Source organism: Anolis sagrei, chromosome 2 (genome assembly GCF_037176765.1).
Source record: "Anolis sagrei isolate rAnoSag1 chromosome 2, rAnoSag1.mat, whole genome shotgun sequence".
Classification (NCBI taxonomy): domain Eukaryota; kingdom Metazoa; phylum Chordata; class Lepidosauria; order Squamata; family Dactyloidae; genus Anolis; species Anolis sagrei.
Window position 1 is genome coordinate 173,860,641 of NC_090022.1, and position 25,611 is coordinate 173,886,251.

The following is a 25,611-nucleotide window of genomic DNA, read 5'->3' on the forward strand; positions in this document are numbered from 1 at the left end:
TCATTTTTATAACTAAAAATTTGCTTCTCTATGTTTGTCTTACCAACTACCTATCTTGCCTGGAAGCTATAGGAAGGCAATTCTCTCACATTTCTGACTGGGTGAAAATCTGTATGCTCACGCCCACACTTTCAAAACAAGACGAATCAGCAAGCCAGAGCTGCAATGTTTTGACTGTTTTCCTGCCATGTTGTAGAAATGTACAAGAGGAGCAACGGGCAAGATATGTGAACAGCACCATTTTAAAGAGTGACCAAAATGACACCCCTGACTAAACAGACGGGCTCCAAGCCAAAAGCTAAGCAAGTTCATTAACCTCCAAAGTTTAATAATAATAAAAAATCATAATACAATAAAATAACACGCCCCTCCCTACCCCTCAACAGCCCACCCTCCTCTGCTGGAGAAAATAAAGGAAAAACACTAAAAAGAGAAAGACAAAAGACTTTAGTGTCAGAGCCTGAGGCAGCATGGGGCAAGGAAAGTGAGGGTGGAGTAGAGGCTGAAGTGGAACTATAAGGTCCCTTGCCCTTTCCACCACCCCAAAGATCAAAGTGGTTGCCCAGATTCCTATAAAACCCAACAGGTACCAGAGGAGGATAGGAGTGTTTGGGGAGAGTTGCCCAGCTGTCCCATAGGAGGGGCTACCCTTGCTGAATCCAAGAGGTGCCGGGACAATGAGCCTGGCCCTCGGGGGGTGGGGGGCTCCCAGCTCCTCCTGGCCGAAGCCAGGCTCTGTGGCTAGTCCCAGCACACACTGCTACCACCCCGAACAGGTTTCTGCGAGGCTCACCTTCTTGCAGCAGGAGGGCTAGCATCCTCTGCTGCCTCTGCTGAAGGGAGCCGGCCGACTCTGTGCGCTGGTGACCCCTGCAATGCCTCTCCCCACTTTCGAGGTATCAACAGTACAAAAGGAGGAAAAAGAAAAAGAAATATTAACATCGTCTGAAAATAAGTCTGGTGCGGGGCCAGTGCTGAATCCTAGGTGGGGGTTGGGGTGGGCGAGTTGTAGTCCCCATCTTCTGGGGCTGGCTACCCTCCCATGCAGAGTGCTAGTCAAACCAACAGAGTGACCCGGGGCTGCCAGAGTCCCTTGCAGTGCAGTATAGTCCAGAAGGAGGAAATCCAGGCATCATCTAGCCGTCACAACTGTGGGGGAAGAGGCAGACAATTACTATCCATGATACAACGGTTCACTTGATTGGGGGCAGGAGAAGCCAGTGAGCCAGTCCCCTCCAGGGCTGTATGCCCATCATGTACCCTCCTTGCCACTCACCCCAACTCCATTGTGGCTGCAATCTGTGCCTGCTTCAGGGGGAGCGCAACCCTGGGGCAGCCCTTGCTCCGCCCCCCGGATCTTCTTTGGCTCTAGTTCCTCCTTGGGCACGGGCGGGCAGTCGCCTCGCTCTGTCTTGCGCTTCCGCCGTCGCTCTGAGTCCCGCCCTCGCCCTCGGGTGACACGCCGCTCCGCTTGTTCCAGCTAGAAAGGAATGAGTAGTCAGGATATAAATGGTACTAGTAGTAGTAATTTTATTGATTAGCCCTTAGGCCATATCACAATAAGAAACAGAACAACAAGGCCTGACAAGACCTGATCACACTCTACGTAGTAAGTTAAAATAAGACACTTATAACAACACAGTAAATAGATATGATAAGACATGATAAAACTGATAAACTGATCAAGCTGAGCATACACATCACACTTCATTATCACCCCCACAATTCACCCCAATCAGCCCTACATATGTGGTTCTCAGACGTATTGTTTTGCTTTAGTACAGAGTTGTTATGTTATTTTTGGGTCTTGCTCACACATAAAATATGTTGTTCTGATGTGAGATTCCCAATACATTGTCCATTTGATATATGGACCAAGGTGGAAGTCTCTCACCTTTTGATATAATTTGCAATCAAATAATATGTGTGCTATATCCTCAATTTCAGGTGCCCCGCAGATACAACTCCCTTCATTATAAGGGATGCTGTTAAATCTCCCGTATCTAACCATTGTCTCGAGCTGATCAAATCTGGCTCGAGTGAATACCTCCCTGAGATGTTTTGGTATTTGCATTTTTAGGTAGTTAGCAGTTTGAAAGGTACGTTTATATTGACTCAGCCATTTTAGGTTAGCAGTCTTACTGAGGGTGGCTATATCTTTTTATGCTTCTATATCCAAAATTCTTTGTATAGCACCCTTTCTTACTTGGTTATTTGAGGCGCAGGAGACAGGAAGCCCACAACTTCTTACTATAATTTGTCAGTTGTGTAATCCAGGAGGTCGGTAGTTGGGATTTTATCAGTTCTAGTAGGCACAATTTTGGGAGTCTATCAGGCTCCATTACATCGATTTTACACCAGTAATTGTACGCTCTAAGTCTAGACTGTGCATTGATTGTGTAGATTTCCAGTTCTGCTCTCACTGCAGCAGCGGAGGTCCTTTTATCTACTCTCAATATGCTTCTCAAGTGCTGGGATTGTGCTCGTTCTATTACTGAGATGGAACTTAAACCCCATACTTCTGCTGCATATAAAAGCATAGGTGTAACCTTAGCTTTATACACTTTAATTATTGGGATTAGGGTACCTGGGTAGCTATGTGTTTTTAGCTTAAGTATTAGATTCAGGCTAGCCTTTGAACAGCATTTTCTCACATCCCAGATTCCCAGCCCACATTTACCAGTTTCCTTGACCCTATAAGTAATCTAAAACTCTCTAAAAATATTCCTAATGGTGGCAATAACCACAAAACTGCAAACATATTTGAAGTGTGGCTAAAAGCACATGTGGCATTTCTTGAGGTAGAATACCATTAAAACAGTCTTCAGAATAGGAATGCTGCAACGTTGCTCCTGTGTGAAATTTTCAGAGATACTGTGGAATACGAAAAACCCTTTCAACCACAAAAGGCTACTTCCAAGACAATATTTATGTGATTCAGGTGCTTATGCGGCAGTTAGCTCACATCTTGGAAGAAAGTAGTTATGTGCCTTCAGATTGTGTCCAACTTATGGCAACTAAGGTGACACTATTATGGGATTTTCTGGGGATGAGAGTATGATTTGCCCATGAATTCACAAAAGGTTTCAATGGCATGACTGAGGAATTGAACCTTATACCACAGTCTTAATACTCAAACCACAACACCACACTGGCACTTGGGAAAAAGCTCGGATAAAAATTCAATAAATAAGCTCGTCCTGTTCTGCTGTTAATTATCAATCAGCTCCCCAGCATGACATATATGATAAACTCTGCTCCCCTAACCTTTATATACCCATATATAAGACTCCAATATGTAAGATGAAATTTATGCAACATTGGCAAAACTGCAACATTTGTTCTAGTGGACTATAAGTTGATCTTTACAATGATGCCACCAGAAACCACTTCAAAAATGATAAATGATTATATTGTAAAGAAATGGGCATAATTTTGTAGTAAGGTGAGTTGTTGTTTTTTTTGTCGTGTCAGGAGCGACTTGAGAAACTGCAAGTCGCTTCTGGTGTGAGACAATTCGCCGTCTGCAAGGACACTGCCCAGGGGACGCCTGGATGATCTGATGTTTTTATCATCCTTGTGGGAGGCTTCTCTAATGTCCCTGCATGAGGAGCTGGAGCTGATAGAGGGAGCTCATCCGCCTCTCCCCGGATTCGAACCTGCGACCTGTCGGTCTTCAGTCCTGCCGGCACAGAGGTTTAACCCACTGCGCCACCGGGGGCTCCATAAAGTGAGTTAAAATGCATTAAAAATACCTTAGTTCTGAGTGATAATAAGCCAGACAGAAAGTCCTTGAAACTCTGTATCTTTCCATTTTTACCATGTTTCTGAGAAGTTGTTGCAAGGTTGCAACTGAAACTCCTTTTCTGATATTTCTGTTACAGAAAGGATCACAATTAATTCAAAAACAGGAATGGAGGAGTTTCACACACCAAGGGGATATCTGTCAATGGTTATGTTATATCACAAATAAAAGGCAGCTACTCACATCCAGCAGCTGGTGGAATTTCTCAACCTGAGGGGCATAGGCTGCTTGGAGCAGGCGCCAAATGCTCTGGCTTTCATCTAATGTCACCTCCAGAAGGTCGCCCTCCATTAGCAGCTCCTCTAAGGGAAGACGGATGGTATTGGGCAGCTCCAGCACAGGGCCCTGCAACTGCGGCAGGTAAGAACCGAGCACCTCCAAGTCTGTGAAAAAGGCACAAGCACAACTGAAGGGAACACCTAGGATCCTCACCCCCATGCACAGAGCAGAGATTCATCCTCTTTCCTCCACCCCACCCGTTTTAACTAGGCATTGGGAAATTGGAATAAGCCCACTTCCCATCCCTGTAAGCGAAATGAAAATATCAGACTACATAACTTTAACAATGGAAGGATGTTACTTGAGCAATACCTGAGGGAGGGGAGCTGTTCTTTTCTGGAGCAGTGGAGTCCCCATTCTCCACTGAAACCTGGGAAAGGAAGGAAAGAAAAAAAAGGAGAGATTAAAAGAGACTGCTGAGCCAAAGATACAATCCTCTTTAGAATACCTCATGCAAACAAAATGGCATGGATGCGCACACCTACTAAGATTCCTTTGAGGCTACAACTCAATCAGACAAAGGCAATGCATATGATATATACGGGACACAGTGCCTGAATTATTTATTTCGCATATTTCTAACCCGTCCTTCTCAACCCCTGAGGGGGGACTCAGGGCAGCTTACAAAAGGCACAATTCGATGCCTACACAATAGTACAAATAAACATATATAAACAGCAATTAAAACAGTTATCAACAGTTAAAACAGTTACATATCACAATCAATAAAACCAATCTCATGCTCAACGTTCGCCAACTCAAGTCCATAAATTCATTCCACATTGTCAATTCCTATCAGTTCTAGTCGACATTGTCCTTTATCTGTCTGCCAGATTACCCAAATGCCTGGTCCCAAATCCATGTTTTTAATTTCCTTCTAAAGGAAAGGAGGGATGTCGATGACCTAATTTCCCCGGGGGAGTGAATTCCACAGGTGAGGGGCCACCACCGAGAAGGCCCTGCTCCTCGTCCCCGCCAATCTCACTTGTGATAGAGGCGGGGCCGAGAGCAGGGTCTCCCCAGAAGATCTTAAACTCTGAGGCGGGACGTAGAGGAAGATGCGTTCGGACAGATACGCTGGGCCGGAATCGTATAGGGTTTTGTAGGTCAAAAGCAACACTTTGAATTGTGCTCGGAACTGGATCGGCAGCCAGTGGAGCTGACATAACAGAGGGATGGTATGCTTCCTGTATGACACTCTGGTGAGTAATCTGGCTGCCGCCCGCTGGACTAATTGAAGTTTCCGAACAGTCTTCAAAGGCAACCCCACGTAGAGTGCATTGCAGTAATCTATTCGGGATGTAACAAGAACGTGGACCACTGTGGCCAGATCTGACTTCCCAAAGTACAGGCGCAACTGGCGCACAAGTTTTAATTGTGCAAAAGCTCTCCCGGCCACCGCTGAGACCTGGGGTTCCAGGCTCAGCGATGAGTCCAGGATCACTCCCAAGCTGCGAACCTGTGTCTTCAGGGGGAGTGTAACCCCATCTAACCCTATGCCCTGTTCGGCCTTACGACTGACCAGTAGGACCTCTGTCTTGTCTGAATTCAATTTCAATTTGTTAGCTCTCATCCAATCCGACACAGCAGCCAAGCTGTTCAAGGTCTGGACAAGGTCTGGTCAAGTCCTGAAACCTCTGGAACTCCTCTCACTAATTCAGAGAATGGCTAATTTGATGTGTTGGCCAGAAGAGCAATGCTCAGGCAGTAAGACATTTGACAGATGGCCTTCTCTGGGTGAAAAGCATTCCACCTTAAATATTTCATGGATCCTAGAGTGAAATTATCTGCTGCCAAGTTGTTTTCTTGGGGGGGGGGGGGGGGGAGGGCACACAAAAACATTTTGTGCTCATTTTGTACCAGGCCATCAAATGCTAATCAAGGTGGTCAGTTGAAACATTCACACCTAGCTCCAACAGACAAGAGTTCTTTGTTCCATCCTGGTCATTTCACAGATATATAAACCCACTTTCCTAGTTCTAACAGACCTCACTACCTCTGAGGATGCTTGCCATAGATGCAAGCGAATCGTCAGGAGAGAATGCCTCTAGAACATGGCCATATAGCCCGAAAAAACCTACAATAACCCAGTGATTCCAGCCATGAAAGCCTTCGACAATACATTTTGTGCTCTGTGTGTGTGTGTAAGCAACCCCTAGAAGAAGGATACACAGACAACAGAATGAGAAACCTTCAGAAACAGCTGGTGAAGGGCAAGATGTGTTGACTCAGTGGCCAACTTCCACAGAAACTTGGCCATAGAATCACACTGGAGGGTATAGAAATTCCTAGTGAAAACATTTAAATAAAATCCACAAAAGTAAATTCCTCAAATGTGGAGAGCTGACTGTGTACCATAGGCTCAGCAGCAAGGTTGTTGTTATTGCTGTTGTTGTGATTATTATTATTGCATTTGCTGAATCTCACATATTGCTTGGCCACACAACCAAATCTTTGATGTCTTCTCTCAGAACTCTCCTAACATCTCATATGACATCTCCAACTAACATTTTTGTTGTTCATTCGTTCAGTCATTTCCGACTCTTCATGACCTCATGGACCAGCCCACGCCATTGCTCCCTGTCGGCTGTCACCGCCCCCAACTCCTTCAGAGTCAAGCCAGTCACTTCAAGGATCCCATCCATCCATCTTGCCCTTGGTCGGCCCCTCTTCCTTTTTCCTTCCATTTTCCCCAGCATCATTGTCTTCTCTAAGCTTTCCTTTCTTCTCATGATGTGGCCAAAGTACTTAAACTTTGTCTCTACTATCCTTCCCTCCAAAGAGCAGTCGGGCTTTATTTCCTGACGTATGGACTCGTTGGATCTTCTGGTAGTCCAAGGCACTCTCAGAACTTTCCTCCAACACCACAGTTCAAAAACATCTATCTTCCTTCGCTCAGTCTTCCCTATGGTCCAGCTCTCACATCCGTAGGTTACTACAGGGAATACCATGGCTTTAACTATGTGGATCTTCGTTGCCAGTGTGATGTCTCTACTCTTCACTATTTTATCCAGATTGGACATTGCTCTCCTCCCAAGAAGTAACCGTCTCCTAATTTCCTGGTTGCAGTCTAACATAGAATACTTTAAATCAATGCTTCTGATGTGAGATACAATGTTATAAACTTTTCTTTAAAATGTGTAAGGTTACATATTTGTGCTATATTTTAACAGTATGGAATGTTAGATATATTGGGAATATAAAATATTAGGCGACTTAATATCTCTCAAGAGAAAAAGACTAGGCAGACCCAGGTCACTTAGGTTCAGAGGAAAGGATACATGTTTAAGAGAGAGTGAGAGGTACGAGTTTTAGGAATGTGAGAGGCAGGTGAGAACTGGACTTAATTAGTCAGGATTTGCATATTAAATAAACAATCTTTGAAGTTATTTCATCTCCTGGCTGATATACTGGGCCTGAGAAGTGATATTAGAAAGCTCAAGTTCAACCACACAGTGTCTATGGTAGGAGCAATTATTTAAATGAGTGGTGTTCAAGAGGGAAATCAAATGAATAAAATCTCACACAGGAACCAAGAATAGCAGTGGGATTAGAGAAAGTCCTAAAAGGAAGATTTCCCTCTCCTCTAATGGTCCAGGAACCATCACATATTTATGCCCAATGAATTGTTTCTTAGAAACTCTTCAGAGACCAACATTTTGAGCAGCATGGTTTTAAACCACATGGGAAAAGTGAATACTGTTACTCAAATTGGATTTTCAAGACAATGCCACCCTCCAGCACTTTAATGTCTATGCAAGAGGAATCAAGAACCATTGCTTCACATCCCTTCCAAGGGAAATAAGACAGGCCCCATCCCTCCCCTCCTTTCGTTAGAGCTTGAAGACCTGGTGGTTTCAACAAGCCTTTGAAAATGACCAGTTCTAACTTAGCCATACACATTGTCGAATATAGCCTTATTCTTCCTACCAATTACCCAGATCACTTCCTCTAACCGGCCCCGGAATAAACAGCCACAGACCCGTACCTAATATTATTGTTGCCTGCCATAGCATTGCACTTAATTCCCGGGGCCCCTAGAATTTTTGGGCATGTACAAATCTTGGCCCGGCCTTTTAAATTTTTAAATTGCCTTGAACAGGCAGGATTACTTTTAATATATGTGTGTTATGGCGACAATTTTAATGCTTATATTTTGTTTTGTTAATCTTATGGTTATGTTGTTTTTACTTTGTATGTTTTGTGATGTTACCTGGGAACCGCTCTGAGTCCCCTCGGGGAGATGGAGCAGTATATAAATAAATTATTATTATTATTATTATTATTATTATTATTATTATTATTATTATTATTATCCTTTCCTCTTGTCCTTTTCATTATAAAGCAGAAAAAAATTCTAGCAAGCTTATGTCATACAAAGTAAACATTCAGTATCTGGAGCATAGAAGCTTGACACTGTTCCAAATACCAGCATGCAATGCATATTAAAGTCTCCATCCGTCTGTGTTGTACCACACACCGTGCATTTCCCCTGGGGTGCCAGCAAGCCCAGCCTAGAAGGAAACCCAAGGCTTCTGCACTTACCTTGGTCTGTTCATTGCAGCTGCTCTCTTTGAGTGCACTTCCTTCCTTGGCAGAGTCCCCAACCAGCCTCTGCCGCAGCTCTGCCAGGCGCTCCAAGGCCGTAACAACATCCGAGGAGGCGAGGAGCTGACGAGCACGGTCCTGCCACGTAATTGCTCGCTCCGTCAAGCACTGCAAAGCTTCTCCCTCAGGCAGCCGTACAGGGAGCTTCTGCAGGGCCACGAGCAGGGCCAGGATTGTTTCCAGGCGAGGCCGACGAGAACGCTGGCAAAGCGGGCACAGGAATTTGGCATCCCATTCCCACCATGCAGGAGCAGGGCGGGGGCTGCCCAAGTGGGGCCACGCCACACAGGCGGGGTGGAACCAGTCCTGACACAGTTCGCACTGCAACATGGCAGGGCTTGGAGGCTGGGAACACACACAGTACTGGCCTCCTGGAGAACTGTGTGCTGACGGCACGGGCTTCTGGGCATTTGATTGGCGCAGGCGCAGCATCCCTGCTTTCTCCTTCTGTTCCCCTTCTTTGAAGGCCAGGATCTGCTGGGACACGGTAATTGGTCGCAATTATACACAATTTTAACCAAATCCATTTTTTTTTCACAAGAAAACCTCACTTCCCTAAACCGCACCGAGTCCCTTGGGGAGATGGTAGCAGGGTACAAATAAAGTGTTATTATTATTATTATTATTATTATTATTAACAAGGCAGATTAGAAAAAATCCAACCATTTCCCTCAGCCATTCCCCTCAAATTTATAATTCTCCAAGCATACACTAAGTTCTTCTGAAGTCAGCCTTTGCATCCTAATAGTTCTTTCTTTTGCTTTGCCTTTGGAATTCCTAAACATTTTCCTGAAACTCTTAACAATACTGTCACAAAACTTTTTTCCAAGCTGCAAGATTTCACTGGCAAAAGAAGACATCTCCAGAACTGACAATGATCCTAAACCTGCTCTGCTCATAAGAAAAGAAGCTATGATTTCCCCTCCTGCCCTGTCTTCTTCCCAAGCCAGTCACTCACAACGGAGCCAGGGTCCCTGAGGTCTTGTGCAGAGAGGCCCAGGCTCTCTGTGTCGGATTTGTACAGGCTCGGCTCCTTCTCCTTCTGCCACTTCATGCGCTTAACGCTGTCAGAGTCCGCATCAGCACACGGGCACAGCACCTGGAAGAAAGAGGCAGAGAAATGAACCAGAGATCTGAAGGACAATGCTGCCCATCTCCCGTTCTTAAGGCTCACAACTGACCTCGAGCAATGTGTAGCAGGAGTTCTTCTTGAGGAAGGTCTTGGAGGCCTTTTCCCGCCAGGAATGTGCTGTCGTCACTTGTAGCTCCAAGTAGCGCAGTTCTTCAAGATGCACGGGCAAATCCCTACCCACAGCCACAAGTCCCTCCAGGTCATCCAGGCAAGGATAATGGTCTCCATTCTGTAAAGAGTATAGGAGACATACTGAAGTATTCTGGAACCCAGTGACAAACTTACCCACAGTTAACCAGGCTCTCAGGGTTACAGCCCACCTGGATTTCCTCCACGTCAGCAATCCACGCCTGGGCCTTAGACAGAGCTTCTTTGAGGGACAGGATGTTGGGCAGATGGACCGGGATGTTCTCTGCCTCCTTGATGATGGCCTCCAGTGTGGCTGGTGGGTGCTTTTGCCTGTGAATAATTGGGATAAGGGAGCTATCAGACTGGGCTTTTCATGGGGACATTCGTGCATTCTGCTAAGAGCACTAATCAAGCACCTCTGTCCGCAACTAGAGCAACCAAGCCTCACCTGGCCTCCAGGCACATTTGGGCTTTTTCCTCCCATCGTTGGGCAATGGTGAGTAATTCCTGCAGCTCAGCCATGGCCTTCTCCACAGCTGGGCTGGGAGCGACTCCGCGGCCAGAGGTGATGAGTGCCCGCATGACAGACAGTGTGACTTTATCCTGGGGCGAACGCAGAGTCTGCTTGACCTCTTCCAGCCAGACAGCCTGTTGCACCTGCTTCTCCAGTCGTTCCATCTCCGGCACTTCCACCCCAAGTTGTGTGCCCTGTGCCAGCAGCTTATGCAACTCTGGAGAGTTGCCTGGGAGACCCTGCAGTGCCTCCTGAACCTCTGCTTGAAAAGTCTCCACTTTCTCCAACACGTTCTGGAAGATGACAAGTAACTCGTCAGAGACAGATCTCATGCCTCTTCAAGCAATCTCTTCTCTTCCCATTACTTTACACTCTACTCTGCTTACCTGGACATCCTTTATCTGGTGCATGACACAGGGCAAGTTGTTCATTTGCTCTAGGAAGGCACGCAATTCCTCCACTGTCATATGGACCGATGGTTCCCTGTAATGGCCAGCAAGAGAAAGGGTGGGATACAGTTGGTAGCTATCAGGGGAAAGGACAGAAGGCCTCTGCCCACAGGCAAACGCCAAACAGATCAAAGTGGACATAATACAATACACTTAAAGCAGCAATAAAAATCTCTCAACAAGTTAACTGCCAAACAAAAACCATAGTTGGGGCACACTTTCAAAAATGCCACCTAAGCTACTGACTTCTTGAACTGTGGGTCATTACTCCAAATGGGTTCCCACTGCCTTATTTTTGGGGGTTGCAAAACAATTCACAATAGGAAAAGGTATTTGAATGCCATCTAGTGGTTGTTTTAGATACGTATGTACCATATATACTCAAGTATAAGTCGGCCCGAATATAAGCCGAGGCATCTAATTTTACAACAAAAAACTGGGAAAACTTATTGACTCAAGTTTTTTTTTTTATCGTGTCAGGAGCGACTTGAGAAACTGCAAGTCGCTTCTGGTATGAGAGAATTGGCCGTTTGCAAGGACGTTGCCCAGGGGACGCCCAGATGATTTGATGATTTTTATCATCCTTGTGGGAGGCTTCTCTCATGTCCCCGCATGAAGAGCTGGAGCAGATAGAGGGAGCTCATCCGCGCTCTCCCCGGATTCGAACCTGCGACCTGTCGGTCTTCAGTCCTGCCGGCACAGGGGTTTAACCCACTGCGCCACCGGGGGCTCCATTGACTCAAGTATAAGCCGAGGATGGGAAATGCAGCAGCTACTGGTCAATTTCAAAATAAAAATAAATACCGATAAAATTACATTAATTGAAGCATTAACTGTAAGATAAGACTGTCCAACTCTGACTAAACCATAATTCTAACCTTTTTCAATGTACATGTGTTTATGTATCCTTCCAATAATAATAAGAGTAAAATAATAAATGTTACAATTAAAATATTACAATTAAAATTATTCTAAAATGCAATAATAATAATAATATTAATAATAGAGTAAAATAATAAATAACCTTGACTCGCGTATAAGCCGAGGGGAGCTTTTTCAGCCTAAAAAGGGGCTGAAAAACTAGGCTTATACTCGAGTATATACAGTAAATGTTAGCAACAACATGCAGTGTTTATAGTTGACTCTGCAGAAGATGCTTCAGATGTACTTCATAAAAAGGAAAAATCAGCCTGTTAAACAAGCCTTGCAAATGCTAATTTGTTATCAGTAAATGCTTGATTTTCTATATTTTCTACCCATATATCTGAGGTCACATAAAAATTTATTGGATAGAAAGAGATCTTGGGTGGAAAGTGTTTAAAAAGTCTTGCCCTAAGCTCACTAGCACTTGGACTTCACAACACTGAATTAGATAAATAGAAAGGGTCATATTTTCTTGTGCTTACCCTGTTTCTTGGCTGCTTATCAGACCCAGGGCTTCGGAGACACATTTCTCTGCTTCACTCAAGCAGCTCTTGAGCCGGTGAAGCAGTTCATTCTCTGGAAACTTCCTCTCACGTGCTTCCGACTCCAATGCACGTAGTTCTTCCAAGGCTGCAAGAACAGAGAGACCCAAAGTAGGCTCAAAAACTATCCTACTGTCTCAGCTGCACAGCCAGTTACTATGATTTATTGCTAGCATCTCCCAGAAAACAATGCAGGGAGACACATTAGGAGTTACTGAGCAGCGATTCCCAAACCTTTTCGATCATGTAACCCAGGGGTCCTCAAACTAAGGCCCGAGGGCGGGATACGGCCCTCCAAGGTCATTTACCCGGCCCTCTCTCAGGGTCAACCTAAGTCTGAAACAACTTGAAAGCACACAACAACAACAACAACAACAACAACAACAACAATCCTATCTCATCAGCCAAAAGCAGGCCAACACTTCCCATTGAAATACTAATAATTTATATTTGTTAAGATTGTTCTTCATTCTAATTATTGTATTATTTGAAAGTGGGTTTTGCACTTCAAATAAGAGATGTACAGTGTGCTTAGGAATTCATTCACATTTTTTCAAATTATAATCTGGCCCTCCAACTGTTTGAGGGACTGTGACCTGGCCCTCTGTTTAAAAAGTCTGAGGGCCCCTGATGTAATCTTTCAGAAGACTTTCCCCCTCCCGTGGAACCCTAACTCTTTCCCTGATTTTCCCACAGAACCTTAACTCTGTACCTAAGCTTCGTGGACCCACAAAAATCTTCTTCTTTCATCTACTCCTATTGACTGGGTGTTTTGTATAAAGTAGTAGGTTTGGAAATAGTAAAAATATTTAAATTATAACCACAAGCATTTATTTTGGTACAAGGAAATATTGGGTTCACACATAAAGTAATGAATGAAATTGTTCCATTTTTGTACTTTAAATAACTGTGAAATTAGCCTTAATGTTCGGCAGCTAAATACATAAATCCACAGCAGCATCCAACTTACTCCTAAATTTGTTTATGGTGTAAGCATAAGCTAAAAAGCCTGATTTATATCCACAAGTGGACATAAAGGGGGGCATTGCTCGGACAGCTATACATCAGTCCTACCTAAAAGTCATTCAATGACACAGATTCAAATTTCATTTTTATAGCAGGGAAGAAGAACAGTAAGATCCTCACACTCTGAAATTGACTTTTAAAAAGATTTTGATGATTTTTCACAGAACTCCCGATGTTTCTGTGCATTCTTCTCATTATACCAAACATATATACCAACCCCTTCTAACCTAAATGCCCTTGTCCCATCTCTGTTCTTCTTATACTCCTCTTTAAAAAAGAGCCAGCATGGTATTTACAAGGATGTTATGCACTTCCTGCTCAAATTGTACTTAAGCAAATCTAATATTAAATCGGCAGAATTTTGAGATATACGAGTGCTTTCTTTGTCTATTTTATTTATTTATTTAATACATTTCTATCCCACCCTTCTCCCCACTCAGGGCAGCCTCACACAGGCATCAAATGATGCTAAAAACATATATACCATAAAAATTACAACTAAAACAATAAAAACATTGTCGAAGGCTTTCATGGCCGGAATCACTGGGTTGTTGTAGGTTTTTCCGGGCTATATGGCCATGTTCTAGATGCATTTTTCCCTGACATTTCGCCTGCATCTATGGCAAGCATCCTCAGAGGTAGTGAGGTCTCACTACCTCAGAGGATGCTTTCCATAGATGCAGGCGAAACGTCAGGAGAAAATGCATCTAGAACATGGCCATATAGCCCGGAAAAACCTACAGCAACCCAATAAAAACATTTTAAAACATTATACGAATCATCAATAAATTCATTTAACAATAAATTAATGCAATAGATGAAGGGAAAAATCAATTGGCTCATTAAGAATCCCGGTCATACATTAACTGAGGCATCAGGGGGTTAAATATTTTTGAATATTTACATAAAAGTGTAATTTAAGATAAGACTGTCTAACTCTGATTAAACCATTATTTTAATCTACTTCAATGTAAATGTGCTTATGTACACACCTTTCCAATAATAATAGAGAAAAATATTAAATATTATGGTTTTTATTGTGTTACTGATGTTAACTGTAATGAATTTTTACCTGTGTTAAATGTTTTTAATGTTTAAATTATTTTTGTGCTGTTGTGGGCATCAAATTGTGCCGTTTTGTAAACTGCCGTGAGTCGCCCTCAGGCTGAGAATGGCGGTATAGAAGCATAGTAAATAAATAAATGATAAAAATAATAAAAATAATAACAATAGAGTATAATCTAGACCACATCTAGACCACAGGGTCATTTCATTTCCTACAAGACTGAAGATTCATATACTCTCCTACAAAACCAAGTTAGAATAAAAGAATCCAGAAGTGAGGGCACTTACTTCTCTTGCGTCCATCTTCCACTTCTAAAGCAATTCGAACTTTGTTGGCCCATGTGTCAAAACACTCTGCCCGGACCTTCAGCTTGTGTAACATGGCTGGTAATTCATCCAGAGTATACCGGTACCTGGAGAAGCAAAGAAAATTCTGTTCACAGAAGTGTATTCACCACACCAACTCAAATTCAGACCAATAAGTTTCATTCTTACACGAGAACATCTCTTTATTTTTTTTAAAAAACCCTGAATACCAACCCATCTATCCATAAATTATAGATTTCCTTAAACAACAAACCTCCTGATGTGGCAGATCATGAAAGCTGCTACATTTCATCTCAAACTTAGCAACTCTTACCTGTATTAATTTATTTTGTAGTGATTTCACTCATAGAAAAGCTGGAAAATCTTCACATGGCTACAACAGAAGCACCCAAAACGTTTGGCCCAGTCAAAGAGATGCCACAGTCTCTTCAATAAGCCTCCCTCTACCATGAGTGCATTTCAAAGTAATAACCTGATACTGAGCACCCAAGTATGTATGAATAAACAACTGGGTCGGGGAGCAATAATTCCAAGGACAGCTGGGAACATTGTGCCCATTTTGTGTGTGAGATAAGTGAGTACCTATTTTGCTGTCATTCCTGAGAGCAAAACTATTTCAGTGATAGGGAACTTTGCCCCCAATCTTCGGGAATGAAACCATTTATACTCGAGTATAAGTCTAGTTTTTCAGCCCTTTTTTAAAGCTGAAAAAGTCCCCCTCGGTTTATATTCGAGTCAAGGTTTTTTTATTATTTTACTCTGTTATTATTATTATTATTATTAGTAGTAGTAGTAGTATTACATTTATTATTCTATTATTATTGTTATTATTACATTTCCATTATTTTACTCTATTATTTTTTTTAATTACATTTATTACTTTATTATTATTGGAAGGATACGTAAGCACATTTACACTGAAGAAGTTTAGAATAATGGTTTAATCAGAGTTGGACAGTCTTATCTTAAATTACAGTTTTATGTAAATATTCAAAAGCATTTAACCCACTGATGCCTCAATTAATGAAATTGTATTGGTATCTATTTTTATTTTGAAATTTATCAGTAGCTGCTGCATTTCCCACCCTTGGCTTATACTCAAGTCAATATGTTTTCCCAGTTTTTTGTGGTAAAATTAGGTGCCTCGGCTTCTATTTGGGTCGGCTTATACTCAAGTATATATGGTATTTATATCTAATTCAGTGCTTCTCTCCAAGTTTTTGAAATTGCTTTTCCCTCGCCACAAAACGCATTCTACTTTCTAACTCTCCCAGCACAGCATCAATACATCCCATACATGTGGGAACAGAGTCTTCTGCATTACATGCAGACAGTATTCTACAGAATGTAAGGATGAGAACAAGACTCTAAGCTGACATTAAAACATGAAAGTCATTTATTCCGGTCAGCTGGGGCAAGTGGACTGGTAAATATATATGTGAAATGGGGAAAAAAGATGTAAAATATCAAAATAATAAAATATGCTTATTATAAATTATAATAATTTATATTTATTATAATATATATCTATTATAATTATAATAAATATAATATATTTAGTTTTAAGAAATAAAATCTACTCCAAACTACAAAAATTAATTGTTATGTGAAAGGATGATGCATTAACTGTTATTATTACTTCCAATTCATTATTGGTTACATTTATTATAGTGTGGCTTTAATTCAATACAGAAGTTGAAATAAATTTGGAAACTGTGGTCTTTAAATTAATTTTCTAGGTAAAACAGAAAACAGTAATAACAAGAAAAAAGAAGTGTGCTACTCTGATGGATTGAGAAAATATTTCCAAGGACTGGAAAACTAAGGCACTTAGCCATCTCATACTGATTTTTGGGGCTATTTCCCCCCCCTGAGGTATTTGAATGCCCCCCTCCAATAGAATTGGGAAGGCCATGGGCAATAGCAATCTAAAAAATCACACAGAAGATTAATGCTAAACCAGTAAAAGTGGTCCCAGTGGTGATCAGCACACTGGGTGCAGTGCCTAAAGACCTTGGCCTGCACTTAAACAAAATCGGCGCTGACAAAATTACCATCTGCCAGCTGCAAAAGGCCACCTTACTGGGATCTGCACGCATTATTCGCCGTTACATCACACAGTCCTGGACACTTGGAAAGTGTCCGACGTGTAATCCAATTCAACAGCCAGCAGGGTGTCTGCTGTAGACTCATCTTGTTGTTTCAAATAATAATAATAATAATAATAATAATAATAATAATAATAATAATAGGCTGCATATATATCTTGCTTGCTGTGTTATTCCATGTTTTTGTACAATAATAATATTAAAACTTTATTTATACCCTGCCACCACTTCCCATAGGCACTCCACTCAGGGCGGCTTACAAAACAGCACACAATGGTACCATACAACATATAAAATGCAATACATCAACATATAAAATCAGTAACACATTTACATAAAACCAGACATATAAAATTAATGAAAGTAACATCTATTAAATAGAATATTTGCAGTCATAAAGACAGAAAACTACTCCACATAAAGTACTGTCTCCTTCTTTCTGCCCACCTGAGATATTGTCTGCTGCTGGGGCACTTGCAGAGGTCATTGATATGGTAGAGGCAAACAAGACAATCCGGGCAGTCATAGCAAGCAAGCGCTGACAGAAAGCACGTCGTCTTGCATTTGTCACATTGTCGCTCATCATCTGGAAGCAACTCAAAGGCCTCTCGCTCTGCTTCTGTGATGCCCTGGATGAGAAGGAACACTGATGAATCTCTTGGCCTTCCACATAGGCCATACCTGTATTTCCGCAACACAGAATGGATGCCTACCAACCAGAGCTAGGAAAAATTTCTGTTTTGGACTACTACTCCCAGAATTCCCCAGGTAAAAAGAATTTCCCAAGTTATGTCATCATCTCACTACCTTGTCAAGGAGAGCCTTGCGCAGTTTACGCTCTTCTTGCACCAAGATAAACATCTCTTTGTGCACAGCAGCTGCCAAGTTCAGGTCCAGCCTCTCAGGACAAGCAGCCATCTTGCAGATGAGCTCTTCATGTGAGAATACACAGTAGCGGCGGAGGCGGCGGTAGTGCTCTATGCACTGGCGACCAGCTGGTAACTGAACATCAGATAGAGGGGGAAAAGAATGATGATGAGGAACTTTATTTCTACCCTCTGCCTTTTCCCTCCATGGCACTCAAGGCAGCTTACAATAACACAACACAACACAATAAATTTAAAAATATAAATACAATAAAATATAAATACAATGAAAATACTCGTACAATTAAAATTACATTTAAAACATATACTCTCATTAATTTCCACACAAAAGAAGACTAATAATCAGATACAATTGTGGTATTTGACTCCCAACCGTGCTAGGTGCCACATGAACCATCCCAAGGTCATACAAAGCATTTCATGTTAACTATTATCAGGTCCCTTTAGGCCAGTTTTTCTCAACCTTGCTAATGCCGTGACCCCTGAATACCATTCCTCATGTTGTGGTAACTGCCAGCATAACATTATTTTCGTTGCTCCTTCATAACTGTCATTTTGCTACTGTTGTGAATCGTAATGTAAATATCTGATGTGCAGTATGTATTTTCATTTACTGGACCAAATTTGGCACAACTACCCAATACAACCAAGTTTGAATACTGGTAGGGTTGGGGGGGGGGTTGATTATTGTCATTTGGGAGTTGTAGTTCCTGGGATTTATAGTTCATCTACAATCAAAGAGCATTCTGAACTCCACCAACTGAACCAAACTTGGCACGCAGATATCCCATGACCAACAGAAAATACTGGAACTCATTGACCTTGAGTCTTGGAGTTGTAGTTCACCTACATCCAGAGAGCATTGTGGACTCAAACAATTATAGATCTGGACCAAACTTGGCACACAGACCGAACATGGGTAACTGTGAACACTGGTGGAGTTTGGGAAAAATAGACTTGACATTTGGGAGTTGTAGTTGCTAGGATTTATAGTTCACCTACAATCAAAGAGCAATCTGAACCCCACCAATGATAGAATTGGGCCAAACTTCCCATACAGAACCCCCATGACCAACAGAAAACACTGTGTTTTCCGATGGTCTTGGTGACCCCTCGGACACCCCCTCGTGACCCCCAGGTTGAGAAACACTGCTTTAGATAATGCCTCAGTCCCTCCGGTCTAAGCTCACCCAGTCAGCAGTGCAGAAGTTGACAGCTTCAGCAAAGTTATAACCCTGGTTGAAACCGCTGTGGTAGGCTCTAGGGAACGTAATGACAAACTCTCCCGCACACTGATTGGTCCGCACAACCTGTAGAAGCAAAATAAGAAAGGATGAGATTGGTGACTGGAAAGCAGGGAAGGAAGGGCAGCAAGACTGCACCCATGCGCTTGTACTCACCGGTACGCCATGAGCCATTAGCGTGTTGGGGTTCATGAGCGTCACTAACTGATGCAGCAGGTCTGGCTGGCTCTCAAACAGCTCTGGGGTCAATTTCTTCATGACATCTTCCAGATGTTCGGCTGCAAAGGAAGGGACCCCATACCACGTCTTGGGCTCACCCCTAGGAAAAGGAAGGCCAAGTCAGCAAAGGCACCTTCCATTTGTTCTCAAAATTGTGGGAAAACCAGGAAAAGCACCCATTCACACTCAGCAGTGAGAGCTTTTCTTCACCCCAAGATTTATGTTTATTAGTGAGCGGAAGGCAGTCCCCACTAAGAATGTACAGGAGGTGGATCATACATTTACTTAGCATATACACATAATTTTTCATGCAATACTGTTTTCCAAAGTGGCTCACATCAAATGTTTAATGAAGTGAGGAAGAATGGGGGAAAGTAATAATATAAATAAACACTGGAGCTAATCCTTTCTGAATATTTTAAAAAATACAATGGAAGATCCTTCGTATTAAAAATTTTGAGCAGAATGGCAACAATTATGGAGACAAAAACATCTAAAAAACTTATCAATACGGGTTAAAGAAAATGATTACAAATTAATATGGAAATGGTACCTAACAACAGTAAGAATAGCAAATATAAATTAAAACTATTCAAAAAATTGTTGGAGAGGATGTCAAGAATCAGGAACTTATATACATATGTGGTGGCAATGTAAATATGTAAATAAATTTTGGGGTAAAGTATTTAGAGAAATAGAAAATATAATGAGCATTAAAATAGAAAGAAGTCCTAGTATAGCCTTATTATCATATAATAATAAACAATTGAAAAAAGAGGATAAAGATGCGATAACAAATGTATTAACAATAGCAAGGAATTGGAAAAGAGAAATAAATATACAAATAGAGGAGTGGTATAATGAAGTATGGAAATTGGCAATAAACGATAAGCTGACATGTGTATTAAAAGTTAAAACAAAGTGATTTTGATGATGTTTGGAGAAAATTTATTGAAAAAGAATTAAAAAATAAAGAAGGAAAATTACCTCCATAAGAAAAATTGAAATTTTGGACAGATGATACGTAAAAGCTGTGGCTTGGGAGGGGGGTGGGGAGCACAGCGGTGAGGGTTAGAAAATATGTATAAGCAGAAAAATAATACTAGATGTCAAGAAAAAAAAGAAAAAATTGAGCCACGGACGTCTTAAATCCTGCAGATGCCACAAAACAGATGTTTGTTCACTGTTTTTACCCCTATTTATAACCAAACAATACTTAAAACGTTTGCACCATTTTTCCTACATCTAACAATTTGTACTCACAAAAGGGTGTTAAAAAGTCTGAGAATTCTACACAACAGCTTTCAATTCTGGAAACCCCAGTATCTCACCAGTGGAGGTAGTTAATAGAGTAGCTCCAGTGATCCTCTATATGCCAGCAGAAGGCAGAAAACACCATGCCCACATACAACCACGGGACCTTCATGCCTGAAATATCGGCATTGATGTGGCAGAGCACCGACTGTTTCAGGACTGGCATCACATTGAGGTTCCAGCCACTGGCTGCATACTCCTGAAATGATAGGCAACAAATAAAAATGACGCTTAGGCCAGTGTTAAAGTTCCAGCCTTAAATTGTAAGCGAGTGGAGTGGGAAAGTTTGAAGAAAGTGGGGAGAAGTCTGCCTTCACTAATACAGTACATACCTCTTCCTCTGGAGAGAGCTGCCTTTTGCCATCATTAATGGGGAAGCCACTTCCAAATTCCTTGGAATGGATGTCAGCACCATATTCGACTGTTACATCTTCCTCAATGCTGTTTACCAATCGCCAGAACTCCTTTTCTACCAGTTCTGTTGGCACCATCTGAGAAAGGCAGTGGAGACAGAGGTTAAAGAAAATCTGCATGGAAGAATCTACAAAAACAACATGTTGTCTCTCTTTCAACATTGTGACTCTACCACCCTCTCCTAAGTAATGCACATATTACAAGCCCATGATATGCCACATGCCTAAGGGTACTGGGACTCACATGCACAGGCATGTTGAAGTAGTCAGCCTTGAAAGAATCTGCCATCTCTCCAAAACTCTGTAGTGTGTACTCCCGAGTAGCCTGCTCAAACCCAAAAGCTTCCGGAGGTCGCTTACATTCCTAAAGATAGACAAAGGCAGAAAACAAATGCTGAAGAGTTCAGAACCAAAGGACTGTTCTGCCACTGCCCTGATTCCTTAACCACTTATATGGCACATTCCGAAATTCTCTTGTAACCAATTCTTCTACTTAAATCAGGCACCTCCATCTGTATCCAGATAACCATAAAAGGCTTCCCAATAAAAGAAGAATCATCAGGGTTGCTGGAAGAGGCAAGTAGAGGCTCCTTACCGCCATGACGCATTTGGGACACCGCCAGACCCCTTTTGGAATTTCGGGCAAGGGCGGCAATAGGCAGAAGATGTGATAGTTGTCATCACATCCATCGCATAACAAGAGCTTGTCGTCTTCATCTCCCCGTGCACATATCCGACAAACATAAGACTCAATCTGAAAGAAAGGAAGGAAGGAAGGAAGGAAGGAAGGAAGGAAGGAAGGAAGGAAGGTAGGTCACACAAATGAAAACATACAATGGGATGGCTCAATCTGAGAGCACCCAGTTGTGGTTGGCTCAAAGGAAAGTGTAATGAAAGGGCTCCTAAGAAGCAGCTCAGCCAGAGATAAACTGAACTGGATGATCTCGTCTTCCAGAATACCTCATGCAATAGTATTTATTCATTTATTTCCTATATTTATACCCCGCCCTTCTCACCCCCGAGGGGGGACTCAAGGCGGCCTCACAGAAGCACCATACGATGCCAACATAATAAAAACATGCTCAAATTTGATATATATTTTTGTTTGCGTAAGTTCAGGAATTACAAATAAACTGATTAGTTATTGAAATACAAAGCAATTTCCCCACTATCCTTGAGCATACCATGTTAGGGGGAAAAATTAGCAAATGCAAGCAAAAGTTATTTCTAAAGCAAAGCTGTTTTTACAAAAACCATGGGGATTTTGTGGTCATTCTATTAATTATTCACAATGACCATATTTTATACACTTAAATACATTAATAAAACCATCAAAACTCTGTTGTCCTGAAGTACTCCATCGATCAGTATATTTAAAACATATCCACAATGGAATCCTTTTGGGTAAGCCTCTAGCTTAACATGTAACTGCAAATGATGGCATTATTATTATTATTATTATTATTATCATCATCATCTTTATTTGTACCCCGCTAACATCTCCCGAAGGACTCGGTGCGGCTTACAAAGGTCAAGGCCCTCAATAAAACAAGAGCATAACAAATACAACACTAAAACTCATAAAGCAAATCAATAAACATTAAAGCAGTAACAATAAAAACATTAAAACAAACATTAAAACAAACACAAATGTACAACATTGGTAATTCAATGTTGTACATTTGTGATAAGCCAGAAGTTATCACTGGGTTGAACGCAACAGGGCTGGTGGAAGTGGACTTCCTCTTGTTTCCCACAGAAGCTTTTCCAGCCTTCTTGAAAATACACAGAACTCCACTGAATGGGATAAGCAGTGAGATGGAGAGAGATTCCTGAAAACTGCAAAAGCTATTTCTGTGAATATTTTGTGCACTGAAGGAAGGAAGATCCTGTATCAAGTCTACCAAGATTTTTTTGTGTGTGGTTACTCACATGATACGGACAGATTTTAGTCCAAGAATGGGCTTTATAGGAATTTCTAGCATCCATGAGGCAAGGAGACATTACTGCTTTGCAATTTTAGAGAACATATGTATAACGGCATCCTAAGTTAAGCATATGCTTAAACATTCTCAATGAAACAAATGGGACACGAGCCATTTCAAGTTCCAGCTTTAGGGAAAAGGAAGAGTAAAAACAAACCAATACAATATGTAAAAGGACTTAATTTGATCTCAAATTCCTCCCATTATATTCTCTTCTGGTTCACTTTCTACACAAAATGATCAACAAGGCCAAAGTAAATGTTTGCTTTAAGGCACTTTGTTATATTGAATGTTTCAGAAATACATGCTTACTAAGTATGTTTGATAACTTGTATAACATGTATAACACAATCTGTATAACATGAAAGAGCATGAAACAAGAGCTTGGCCACGAAAGGGGAACACACAAATGATTCCACTTACAAACTGAGTGTTGTGGTTGCGACGCAGACGCATTGTCATTTTGGTGCAAGGTTCCGGACTGTGCCTTAGTTCCTCTTTCACATTTGCATAGCCTCTGGGCGAGGTGGGCTCAAGCTTCGTCTCTGGAACAGGAGTCTCCTCTTTCACTATCACTGTTGGAGGGCATTCGGGCATCTCCTTATCTGTATTAGGAAGAAATAAATTTAGAACTCGGAAGGTTGGCTCCTCCAGAGCTCTGCTCCCTAAATGCAGGACTCGCTCACCTTTCTTGCGCATGTTCTTGTCCTTGGCTACAAGCCCCAGACCCAGCATCTTGGGGCCAGCACCATAAATCTGCAGTTTTTTCAGCTCTGGGTTCTTCTCAATGTCTTCTTCTGTTGGCTCTGGCTGCAAAGAAAATTTAATTGTGATGGGGGTATCAGAATACCAATCTTAAACACTGCATCCCAGAAACTTTTAGAAAGCAGAAGCAAAGGGAAGCAATAGGAAAAAGACTCAGCTGGAGAGGAAGAAGAACTGCTGCAGACCTAGATAATAACAGAACAGTGTGAGATGTAGTTGAGCTCGTGTGGCAGAAAACTCATCTTGCTGGGAAGCACAATTCTCAGCCAGATACCCAAGATGCTCAGAATCCACTGTGAAGTGAATCAAAAGCAATGCATGTTGGGCATTACATTTCCTTAGGCCACATCTCCTGTTGAATTTGGGCCATGGATTTCCATCCATGAAGCAGGGCAAGCAAAAAGAGTAAGAGAAAGGCAGGAGAGTGGACAGAACAGGAACAGTACCCATGCTTGAGGCGCTCGCTCCGGGATCAGAGCTGGGGCGCTGGCAGGATCAGGGCACGATTCGGATTCCTGTAGGAGGGCGACAAAATGTGTGGGGAGTAGGGATCAACAGCAGGCCTCCAGGAATATTAATGAGGGAATAACCAAGAAACAAAGGGTGGAATTACTGGGTTGTAATGATGAAGATGGTTGGTGGCTTCTAATGTCATTTGCTTGAATTTATAAACCTCTAATCAGAACTAACAATTATAATTCAGTCACTAAGATGAAAATAATTAAGATAAACTACACTAGAAAGCCAGCACATGGAAGAAAGTTGAATTTAGGGTTCCTAGGAACTTTCTAAACATTTCAGGAGAGAAATAGAAAATTGCAATCCGGTTGGCCCTCCACTTTTCCGGGTTGCACTTCTGTGGGCCACTTCTCTAGGCATCTGTAGGCCCTCCAGCATGCTCCTATGCTTATCTTCCAGCAGAGGTTGATCAGACAAGACATAGAAAGGTGCTGTCTCAAGTAATAAAAAAGTGTACTTTAACGGTAGTTTTCTCACTTTTGCATGATCCTGCACCTAACCCCAACAGATGTGACCGCATTAGCTACTGTTTTACCAGAGAGCAGAAGCAAAACAAAAAAGATTTGGAACAAGAAAGTCTAAGAAATTTTTTTCAAATTTACTTATTATACGTCTCTAAAGAAATCTACTTAAGGACACTTAGGGTTAATTAAATGGCTTTTTTTACTCCTGACTAGAATAGAATTATTTACTCAAGTATATTTATCTAAAATTGAGTCACCATTCAAAAAATTATTTGGTGGACTTACATTAATTGGGATTAACCAATATTCCAGAAAATAAGCATGTCAGATCTCTGCATGCGCTCTGACTCCATCTTGACTGTGATGGTTTCAGTTTAAAAAGTAGAATTTTGCCTAACATTTCAATGAAAACCTTTGTGGATACAGTTGGAATTCCAATCACTGCCTCTGAACATTAATGGTTATTTTAGATTGTAATGTGAAGGATCTAATCTTGAGTACATGTTATAGCTCCATGTAGTTCTGGTCCCTGAACACTTTGCTGTGATAAAGATACCTGTCACCAAAGGCTGGAGGGAAAATAAACCAAGAGACCAATCATCAATTTAACTTTCAGCCACTAAGTTCACACACCCAACACATCAACAGAGGACTTTTGAACCCAGTATGGGCATGGGGTACCTCAAAAAATTTGGCTGCTTTTCCATGTTTTTGCTTACCCTGTGAGATATGATGAGAAGATCTCACTTGGTATTCTTCAACTATCTGAAATATGGCTGACAAGGCTTCTAAAAAAAGAAACTTTTCTGGACGATCACCTTAGACTACTTCTTTCTCTCTTCAGTGATATTTCTAATTCCTTCTCTTTATTCTGACCAAAAAGATCACTCTGA

At 41.7% G+C, this 25,611-nt stretch overlaps 1 protein-coding gene across 4 annotated transcripts in view; it reads right to left on the reverse strand.

The window, feature by feature from the left end:
• Positions 1-307: 307 nt before the first annotated feature.
• KDM5C (lysine demethylase 5C) overlaps positions 308-25,611 on the reverse strand; it is a 36,049-nt gene continuing 10,745 nt past the window's right edge. Inside the window, exons 6-28 of one of the 4 annotated variants that reach the window (XM_060763267.2) lie at positions 24,182-24,250; positions 23,657-23,780; positions 23,394-23,575; positions 21,581-21,739; positions 21,230-21,349; positions 20,905-21,063; positions 20,590-20,771; positions 19,196-19,358; positions 18,986-19,105; positions 17,716-17,910; positions 17,356-17,537; positions 14,762-14,886; positions 12,323-12,470; positions 10,854-10,950; positions 10,402-10,760; positions 10,145-10,283; positions 9,874-10,053; positions 9,651-9,791; positions 8,630-9,166; positions 4,397-4,454; positions 3,989-4,188; positions 1,277-1,480; positions 308-1,149 (exon numbers count right to left, since the gene is read on the reverse strand). In XM_060763267.2, the coding sequence (XP_060619250.2) occupies positions 1,144-1,149; positions 1,277-1,480; positions 3,989-4,188; positions 4,397-4,454; positions 8,630-9,166; positions 9,651-9,791; positions 9,874-10,053; positions 10,145-10,283; positions 10,402-10,760; positions 10,854-10,950; positions 12,323-12,470; positions 14,762-14,886; positions 17,356-17,537; positions 17,716-17,910; positions 18,986-19,105; positions 19,196-19,358; positions 20,590-20,771; positions 20,905-21,063; positions 21,230-21,349; positions 21,581-21,739; positions 23,394-23,575; positions 23,657-23,780; positions 24,182-24,250 (3,849 nt within the window). In that variant the 3' untranslated portion in view covers positions 308-1,143. Of the gene's footprint in view, positions 1,150-1,276; positions 1,481-3,988; positions 4,189-4,396; positions 4,455-8,629; positions 9,170-9,650; positions 9,792-9,873; positions 10,054-10,144; positions 10,284-10,401; positions 10,761-10,853; positions 10,951-12,322; positions 12,471-14,761; positions 14,887-17,355; positions 17,538-17,715; positions 17,911-18,985; positions 19,106-19,195; positions 19,359-20,589; positions 20,772-20,904; positions 21,064-21,229; positions 21,350-21,580; positions 21,740-23,393; positions 23,576-23,656; positions 23,781-24,181; positions 24,251-25,611 lie in introns of all 4 variants that reach the window. The other 3 variants (XM_060763265.2, XM_060763268.2, XM_060763269.2) reach the window with 3 other exon arrangements.